The 10,117-nt window shown below is 44.8% G+C and overlaps 1 protein-coding gene across 1 annotated transcript; it reads left to right on the plus strand.

Annotated features, from left to right (window-relative positions):
• Positions 1-204: 204 nt before the first annotated feature.
• LOC145405493 (uncharacterized) lies at positions 205-1,215 on the plus strand. The gene has a single exon (XM_080276843.1). It carries the CDS (start codon positions 205-207, stop codon positions 1,213-1,215), a length of 1,011 nt encoding a protein of 336 aa, XP_080132969.1.
• Positions 1,216-10,117: the final 8,902 nt, after the last annotated feature.

The following is a 10,117-nucleotide window of genomic DNA, read 5'->3' on the forward strand; positions in this document are numbered from 1 at the left end:
TTTGAGTGTGAGGTGGATGACAAAATAATGGAGGTGGTAAAGGAAGAACCAGGTCTAAAGTTACAGTGTGAAGTAGGTGACAGAATAATGGAAGTGGTAAAGGAAGAACCAGATGTAAATTTAGAATGTGAGGTGGATGACAAAATAATGGAAGTGGTAAAGGAAGAACCAGATGTAAAGTTAGAGTGTGAGGTGGGTGAGAAAATGTTCCTCAGTGACAATGAGACTGTCCTGGATGCAGTGTCCTCAGCTGAAGTTAAGAAGTTCAGATGTTTAGAGTGTGATAAAACATTTCCCTATAAGGAAAGTCTTAAACGACATGCAGTTGTTCATTCAGGAGTGAAGAATTTTAAGTGTGATGAATGTGGTAAACGATTTGCACAGAAGTTTGGTCTCACTCAACACCTAGTAATTCATTCAGGAGCGAAGAATTTCAAATGTGATGAATGTGGTAAACGATTTACAATGAAGTCAAGTCTCACAAAACATCTATTAATTCATTCAGGAGTGAAGAATTTCAAGTGTGATGAATGTGGTAAACTATTTGCACAGAAGGATGGTCTCAATCATCACATATTAATTCATTCAGGAGTGAAGAATTTCAAGTGTGATGAATGTGGTAAACGATTTACAATGAAGGGGAATCTCACCCAACACCTATTACTTCATTCAGGAGTGAAGAATTTCAAGTGTGATGAATGTGGTAAACTATTTGCACAGAAGGAGGGTCTCACTCATCACATATTAAGTCATTCAGGAGTGAAGAAATTCAAGTGTGATGAATGTGGTAAACGATTTACAATGAAGGGAAGTCTCGCCAAACACCTATTAATTCATTCAGGAACAAAGAATTTCAAGTGTGATGAATGTGGTAAACTATTTGCACAGAAGATTGGTCTCACCCAGCACCTATTACTTCATTCAGGAATGAAGAATTTCAAGTGTGATGAATGTGGTAAACTATTTACACAGAAGGATGGTCTCACCAAACACCTATTAATTCATTCAGGAGTGAAGAAATTCAAGTGTGATGAATGTGGGAAACGATTTGCACGTAAGTGTGATCTCACCAAACACCTATTAAGTCATTCAGGAGTGAAGAATTTCAAGTGTGATGAATGTGATAAACGATTTGCACGGAATAGTAGTCTCACCAAACACCTATTAATTCATTCAGGAGTGAAGACTATCAAGTGTGATGAAAGTGGTACATGATTTACAGGGAAGGCAAATCTCACCAGACACCTAATAACTCATTCAGGAATGAAGAATTTCAAGTGTGATGAATGTGGCAAACTATTTGCATAGACGGTTGGTCTCACTCAACACCTGTTAATTCATTCAGGAGTGAAGAAGTTCAAGTGTGATGCATGTGGTAACCATTTTGGTAGGAAAAGTAATCTCACTAAACACCTATTAAATCATTGTGGAGGGAAGAATTTCTAGTGTGCTTAATGTGGTAAACAGATGACTCAGTTGATGCCATCTGACACTGTTTAATTCATTTAGGAGTGAAGAAATTCAAGTGTGATGAATGGGGTAAATGGTTTTAAGTCCTCTCCAGTATCAGTTCAGGAGTGAAAAAATTTGAAATGTGATGACTGGAAAACTGTGAAGAAAAAAAAATCTTATTCACTTGGCACCTGACAGTTCACTCAGGTGTGAAAACAATTGCTGTGCATAGTTATGATGAATGTGGCAAATCATGAAGAAGAAATCAGGTTTTAATCAGGCATCCCCCCTGTTTCCTCGCTCACTGTTGTCATGGGGGGCTTCGGAGACGTCGATTGGGTCTTGACGAGTTGGGGAGCTATGATGGGGTCTCTACTCTGCCCTCTCCCCTCTCCTTGGGTCCCTGTCACACCTCAACTAATTCTGCGAGGCTCTTTTTCTCATTCTATTGCTTCTTCTTTTCTCTTCCCCTGTCATCGCCAAATAGTGGAGGCCTTTGGTGATGTTACTAGTCTCCACCCCTTTTGTCATTTCGGGCAAGACTGCTTCCTCCCCACATGTTTGCTGTGCGTGGCGACCCGTATACTGTATTCCTTGCGCCCATCTATCTGGGAGTTGAATCCACCATGGGGCAGGGTGCAGTTCCCTGTGATGGGCAACACGCTTCTTTGGTAGGGGGGTTGGGGTAAGATGGGTGGTCCAGTGTGGCCCCGCTGAGCAAATTGGCTGGCCGTGTGTTGACTCTGTCAACCTCGGCTAGGGTCAAGCGTGCACTTTGGTGGGCACCACATTGGTCCGCAGCTGCCACTCCACACCAAACCATGTCCACCTATACCTCTCCCGCTATCCTTAGGGCTGTTGGGTGAGCTGGACCCAACATCAGCCTCCCCTCGTTGGGCTCTGTGGTGGGTGGGGGGTGGGCTGGTGATGTCTACCAATTCACATTATATGGATATAGTTATTTCTTCACACCTGATTATGGTGATGAGCCAGGACTCCCTTTTGACTGTGGCCTCGACTTCTTTCCCTTCCCCCACACATTCGGTTACATTAAACACCCCATCCTCCCTGCCTACTGTGTCTTCCACTCCTTCAGCTTCTGCTCTGTCTGCTTCAGTCAGCCCTTCTACTGTCGTCACATTTCAGCCTTACCTTCCTCCTCCACCTCCTGCCTCTAATCCTTCTATGTCCTCTGTTTCCCTCTCCCGACCTTGTCCTTCTTCCTGTGTACCTGCCCCTTCCCTCACCTCCTCAGTTTTCGGATCACAGACGTGTTCGAAATTTTTCATTGTCCATGATGCGACCGACGACCTCTCACTCCACCTCTCTCTACTTTGACAAGTAGGCAGGGATGTCACCTGCTTGGCCCATCCGAATGGTTCCCGCCTCCTTGTCATTCACAGTGCTGCCCAAGCCGAGAAAGTGACATCCCTGGTCAGCAATGCAGGACAACCCATCTTCGTGTCACCAGACATCCAGCTCATTTCTGCCACTGGCACTGTCCGCTTACCATCTTCGATGTCCTTCGGTCAGAGGACTTTCACAGATTGCTCTAATGACACTGAGCTAATCATTTCAGAACAGCATCATCCAGCACGTTCAGTCCATTGTTATACAATTCCTCCTTGTGGATGACACCAAGAGCCTGCAAATATCATAAAAATAGTTTTTCCCTTTCGTGATCTGCCCCCCACAGTCATCATTGGAGGCACTGTTCTCCAAGTACGTGTGTATATTCCATCTCCTCACCAGTGCACATCCTGTTGGCGCTTTGTCCACCCAGCCAAATACTGCCGATCATCTGCAGTCTGCACCAACTGTGCACTGGCCAGTCATACCACTTCAGATTGCATTTCCACCATCCGATGCTGCCCTAACTGTCAGGGTAGCCATTCTGTCCCGTGTACCTCTTCGAAGCAGAAGTGTCCAGCGTCTGCTAGAACGCTGGCCTTTTCCTTCGTGAGGCTCGTCACAGAGTTTTCAGCCTCGGTCACCATCCTAACGTTACATATGCATGTGTAGCTCGTTCTCCTCCCGTAGTAACTTCTAGTAGGCTACCAGAACTGTTTCTTCGTCCCCTTCTGCACCTGTCTCTGTATCTGCTGCCCCTTCATCCTCTCCTCCCACCTCTCGCTCTGTCCCTACCCCTGTGACTGTTGTCTCCTCTTCCCTTCTTCCTAGTACTTCTATTTCCACCTCTCCCTCCTCCCTACCTAACCCCCCTTCTACCTTAGCCCTCCCCATACAGACTCCTCTTGTTCCTGTCTCTAATTCTTTCTTTGTTTTAGATTCCCCTACCCCTGCCTCCTCTCCATCCCCTTCCTTATCTATTCCCTTTCCTCGTCCTTCCCCCCCATTCCCAACTTTGTCCCTCCTCTCACTCCTTCAGTTCTGTTTCTCATACTGGCCGTTTGGCGCCTCTGGCCCAACATCCTATCCGACCCCCATCCTCCTCTATAGTGGTAAGCGCAGACTACGCATCATGTCGGACTCTAAGACCTCTCTTTGCCCATCCTCCTACTTCTCCGGCTTGTAAAGTTCGTGCGACGAATACCCGCTCCTCTCGATCGATACGCTCTACCGCGTCGAAGTCCACATCTCAGCAGTCTCCTCTGTCACGTCCCCGGACTGCTCCGCTGCTGGCTAATTGTAACACAAAATCCTCTGGCGATGATGACAGTGAAACCATCCCCAAGATTATGGATTACATTTTAACTTCTATGCCAGATTCAGTAGACAATGCTGTACCCTCTTTGTTGAAGTTCATCCTGTACCACCTGATCTCCCTCCCACTCCTTTCCCTCCCTCATCTCCCCCTCCATCACCTTCTGTTCCCTTTTTGCCCCCCCTCCTCTTCCACTTCTTCCAATACTCCTTCTCCTTTATCTCTCCTCATGCCACCAGGCTATGGTGACCGTCCTGCTTGTCCACCAGTTCCTCCTCCTGCCCCTATTCCTACTATCGTAATGACCCAGTAATGTATGTTACAAGTATTCTGTAATATATTTTACTTCCAGTGTAATATATTTTACTTCCTATGTATTTATATTTTACTTCCTGTGTATTATATATTATCTTTAGTATTAACTTCCTTTTATCTTTCCTCGTCTCAATTTTTCTGTTAGGTTTTACCTTTGGTGTTTTAAAGTTTGAGTATGTTTATTTTACAATGGAACATATGCAGTTTTACGGCCCATCATGATGACCTTTGCTATCTTCTTTCAGTTCACTGTCCATCCTTAGTCTGTTTACAAGAACTCCGTTTGTCTTCCCTTCTGGTACCAGTACCCGTCTATTGTTTCTTGTTCTCTCCTGCTTCTTTTTCTGTTTCAGCTATCCTAGTCCACCACGCATTTCCTCTTGACCGTCTGTCCATTAACACCACTGTTCCATGTCATTTTATTTTATTTTTTTTTGGACGTTGGATTACAGTGGTTTCTGTTTATTTCTCTCCCTCCCAGGCTATTAATTTCTTGTCTTATCCTTATATTATCCCAGTTACCCACCTTAATTTTATTGTTGGGAGATTTTAACGGTCGTCATGCTTTATGGGGCGATACCATTACCAATTCACGTGGCTTCCACCTTGAGTCTTTTATTTTTAATGATGATATATCCTTATTGAATACAGGAACTTCAATGCATTTTGATGCTAAGACTTGTACTTTCTCCTGTCTGGATCTCTCCTTCTGCTCCCCTTCTCTTTCTTTAGATTGCCATAGGTCTGTTCTTTCAGATGTTGTATATAGTGATCACTTTCCTATCAAACCTACTCTTACTACATATTGTCCCATACTCAGACCCCCACAATGGAGTTTTCCGAAAGCTGACTGGGCGTCATTTATTTCTTTAACTATTCCTTCTGTACCTCCTTCTTTCTTCTCTTCTGTTTTAGATATGCTCACCTATTTTACTGTGTTAGTTCTGAGTGCAGCTTTGACTGTGATTACTAGGTCGTCCCGTCCTTTTACTTTGAAGTGTGTGCCTTGGTGGGATTCGGATTGTACAGTGGCACTCCGTATTAAACGTGCGCGTTGGAAGCGTTATCTATGGAAACGCAACACCCCAGATGAACAGAGTGCATGTTTGCTGTTTGAAAAGGCCCGCACTTTTCTTTGTATGATCGTTAAACGGGCTAAATGCTGTAGTCGGAGATTATACGTTTCCACCATTACTGCCAATACACCCATGGTTTCCGTTTGGAAACGTATACGCAAAATAGCTGCTAAGCATCTTCCCATGCCTTCCCCTGTCCTCCATTTGGATGGGGAGTCAGTTGCAGATGCTCATCTAGTTGCTAATGGCTTAAGTCTTCATTTTAGTAATGTTAGTGGCGGCTCTCATCTCTCACCTGAATTCCATGCCCTTAAAGCTGCTACTGAATGTATGCCTGTTGTCTTCAAGCTGTCGTCTAGTCAGTCATGTAGCGCGCCATTCACACTCCATGTATTTTCCTCTGCCCTTCGTCTTAGTAAGAACACTTGTGAGGGTCCTGATGGCATACACTATAATATGCTCCGTCACCTTTCCCCCCAGGCCCTGGCCTTGTTATTAGCTATTTTTGATTGTATCTGGACAGAGGGTGTTTTTCCTCCCTCTTTTTGTAATGCTGTCATTCTCTCATTTTTTTAAAACTGGGAAAGCAAGGCCATGCCGCTCAAGATTATCGCTCCATTGCTCTTACCAGCTGTCTTTGCAAATTGCTCGAGCGTATGATAAATCATTGTTTTATGTGGCTCCTGGAATCCAAGCAGATTTTGTCCTCTTCACAGTTTGGTTTTCGAAAAGCTCGTGGCACCTTAACTCCCCTCCTAAATCTGGAGACTTGTATCTGTTCAGCCTTTGCCACTTGGCAACCTGTTGTCGCAGTGTTCTTTGACCCTGAGAAGGCTTATGACACAGCCTGGTGCTACCTTATGTTTTGCACAGTTCATTCTCGTGGTATTGATGGTAACCTTGGTGTTTTCTTAAAGAATTATCTATCTGCTCATTTCTTTAGAGTCTGTGTACAGCATACTTATTCAGATCCATTCCCACAATATGAAGGTGTTCCCCAAGGCAGTGTTCTTAGCACTACTCTTTTTTTATTGGCAATTAATAGGCTTGTTTCTCGCCTCCCAGTTGGTGTTCGCTCTTCTTTAGATGTTGATGATTTTGCAATATATGCTTCAAATTCTGACATCTCTGCCCTTGGTGATCTTATTCAACGTGCGGTTTCTGCTGCCTCAGAATGGGCTACTTCTCATGGCTTTTGGTTCTCTCCTCTTAAGTCTCATGCTATTACTTTTACTCGTTCTCATCTTGTTTCTAAACCACTTCTTTTTCTCTATGGCTCTCCTCTCCCATACAAAACCTCCGCTTCCTTTCTTGGCCTTCTTTTTGACACCTGTCTTACTTGGAAGGATCATATTGCCTTCTTGAAAATCTCAGCCTTGCAACACCTCCGTCTCTTACAAACGTTGTCTCGTGTCGTGGGGTGCTAATCGACTACTCTGCTTCATCTCCATATTGTTCTCGTTCTCTCCGAACTTGACTATGCTGGCCAAGTTTATTCTTCCACTTCAGACACCGTCCTCCAACAACTTGATTCTGTGCATGATCACGGTTTGTGTCTGGCTCTTGGCGCCTTTAAGTCCTGCCCAGTTGAGAGTCTGTATGCTGACTCAGGAGTTCCATCACTCTTCCGCCATCGTGCTCTACTTTCTCTTCGTGCCTATGCTAAGTTGCTTTGTTTTCCTCATACCCCTGCTCTACTTTCTCCCAGTCCTGACTTAGACATGTTTTCCACTCCTAGGACCAAGCCATCTTTTACAGTTCGAGCTCGGACTCTCCTCTCGCACTCCTCCCTTACTGTTAGTAATGTTTTCTCTTTCCGCACGTCTTTTTCCTCCGTGGCTACTTCCACGACCCCACGTTTGTCCTTCCATTTTCCCTTATTCCAAGTCCAATTCTTCTTCATTCATTCTCGCCAGCTGATGTAGATGGGAATGGTCGTGCTTTGGTGGACATCTGTGCTGGTAAGGGGTTGTCAATAGCCAACACCTACTTTCAACATAAGATGATCCACTGGTATACATGGAGAATAATGAGGAGGATGGATGGTGAACTTGTTGAACGAAAGGCAATGATAGACTACGTGTGTGTGAATGAGTGAATGAGAAGACAAGTGTTGGATGCAAGAGTTTGGAGAGGGTGGGGGAATGGAGTCTCGGACCATCTCTTAGTGATGGCCAAGGTTAAGCTGCAAAGAAAATGGTTGAGGAGACGAAGGGGAAGACAGGAGGAAACAGCTCCTGTGAGAAGAGTGGAGAATTTGCAAGATAGTGAGAAAATGGCAGAGTATAAGAGCATAGTGGAAGAAAGATTGGGACGGTACAAGCTAGAGCAGATGGAAGGGGTGGAAGACGTATGTAAGATATTTACGAAAGAGATAGGCGCAGCGTGTGAGGTGGTTTGTGGAGTGAGGAGGAGATGCAAGGGTGTGCAAGGGACAGCATGGTGGAATGATGAGGTGAAACAAGCTGTGGAACAAAAGAAGAAGGCATATAGTGAATGGTTAGTGAGAAGAGGTAGGGGAGAAGATGAGAGAGAGAAGAGAGGGGTATATGTGAGTAGGAGAAGGGAGGTGAAGAGACTGGTGAAGGAGAGTAAGAAGAAAGTGGATGAAGAATTTGGGAGGAATCTGAGTGTGAAATGGAGGGAGAGTAAGAAATTGTTTTGGAAGGAGGTAAAGAAAGTAAGGCAGTGTGAAAGGGGAAATAGTAGGGGCATGAAAGATAGTAATAATAGATTGTTGGTGGAGAAGAGAGAGAAATTGAGGAGATGGGAGGAGCACTTTAAGGATTTGTTGAATGTAGAGAGTGACAGCAGTGCAAGTATAAGTGGTTGGGGAATGGCTGGGAGAAGAAGAGATGAGAGGAGGGAAGAAGAGATCAGTAGGACGGAAGTAGTGGAAGCAATGAAGATCAAGTTGGGAAAGGCCCCAGGAATTGATGGAGTGTGTGGTGAAGTGCTGAGGCATGGGGGTGAGATTGTTGTGGAGTGGATATGGAAGTTGTGTAGATTGGCTTGGGAAGAGGAAAGGGTTCCAGAGGACTGGAAATCAGGTATAATTGTTCCTTTATATAAAGGAAAAGGGGAGAGAGAAGTATGTGGTAACCATAGGGGTATTTGCCTTCTTAGTGTGACTGGTAAAATATATGGTAGAATACTCATTGATAGGGTTAAGCATATGACAGAGGAGCTAGTTGGAGAAGAACAAGGGGGATTTAGGAAGGGAAAAGGGTATGTAGATCAGATATTTGTTCTAAGATGTTTAGTGGAGAAGTATCTAGAGAAGAGAAAGAAAGTGTATGCTGCCTTCATGGATTTGGAGAAGGCTTATGACAGAATAGATAGGCAAGGAGTGTGGAAGGTATTAAGAATATATGGAGTGGATGGGAAATTGTTGAATGCTGTGAAGAGTATGTACGAAGGAGCTAGGACTACGGTGCAAGTGGATGGTGAGCTGAGTGAGTTCTTTGATCTCAGTATGGGACTGCAACAGGGTTGTGTGATGTCTCCATGGCTGTTTAATATATACATGGATGGGGTTGTAAAGGAGGTGCAGGGTAGGGCAGTGGATGTGGGGGTGACTCTAATGAATGAGGGTGAGATTTGGAAGATTCTGGTGTTGCTGTTTGCTGATGATACAGTATTGTTGGGTGACGATGAATGGGAGTTGCAAGGTTTGGTGAATGAATTTGGGACAGTGTGTAGGAGGAGGAAGCTGAAAGTTAATGTAAACAAAAGTAAAGTTATGGTGTTTGAGAGGAATGAAGTCACAGAATGTACAGTGAGGTTGGATCGTGAGGATATGGAGAGTGTGAGTGCATTCAAGTACTTGGGTAGTGTGATGAGTAAGGATGGAACTTTGGGAGATGAAGTGCGTGAAAGGGTACAGCAGGGAAGGAAGGTTGTTGGTACACTGAAAGCAGTGATGAGAAATAGGGAGGTGAATATGGAAGTTAAGAAGTCACTGCATGATGGTATTGTGATCCCTACCCTGACGTATGGAAGCGAGGCGTGGACCTTGCAAGAGGGGAACAAGTCGAGAGTGAGAGCAGTGGAAATGAGTTACTTGAGAGGAGCATGTGGAGTGACGTGGAGGGACAGGTTCACGAATGAAGAAGTGGAGGAACATTGTGGGGTGGATGTGGACATGGTTGAGAAGATTAGGAGAAATACACTGAGATGGTTTGGACATGTGGAGAGAATGGAGAATGAAAGACTGACTACGAGGGTGTATGTAGGTGAGGTGGAGGGAGGGAGAGGGAGGGGTAGACTGAGGATGATGTGGAGGGATGGAGTTGAGAGGTATATGAGGGAGGGGGGGGGATGAGTTTGGGGGAGGGTAGTCAAATGGTGGGTGACAGAGCGACTTGGAGGCTTTTTGTCTGCAGCCACCCTTTGCGGGATTAGGATGTCTGGCTATAGATAGATAGATAGATAGATTCTCTGTTCTCGGTTTTCTGATCATCTCTCCCACTATTCCTCTGCAGTACCTATATACACTGATGGTTCAAAAACCACTGCAGGTGTTGGATTCACGATTCTCTTTCCCAACACCTTTTATCATTTTAGCCTTCCTACTTGTGCAAGTGTTCTAACAGCGAAGTTAAATTCC

Source organism: Coenobita brevimanus, chromosome 67, assembly GCF_032717465.1.
Source record: "Coenobita brevimanus isolate Jiangsu-jjx chromosome 67, ASM3271746v2, whole genome shotgun sequence".
Lineage (NCBI taxonomy): Eukaryota > Metazoa > Arthropoda > Malacostraca > Decapoda > Coenobitidae > Coenobita > Coenobita brevimanus.

Coding starts and splice junctions, on each gene's coding strand:
- LOC145405493 (XM_080276843.1), top strand. CDS start 205: ATGTTCCTCAGTGACAATGAGACTGTCCTGGATGCAGTGTCCTCAGCT.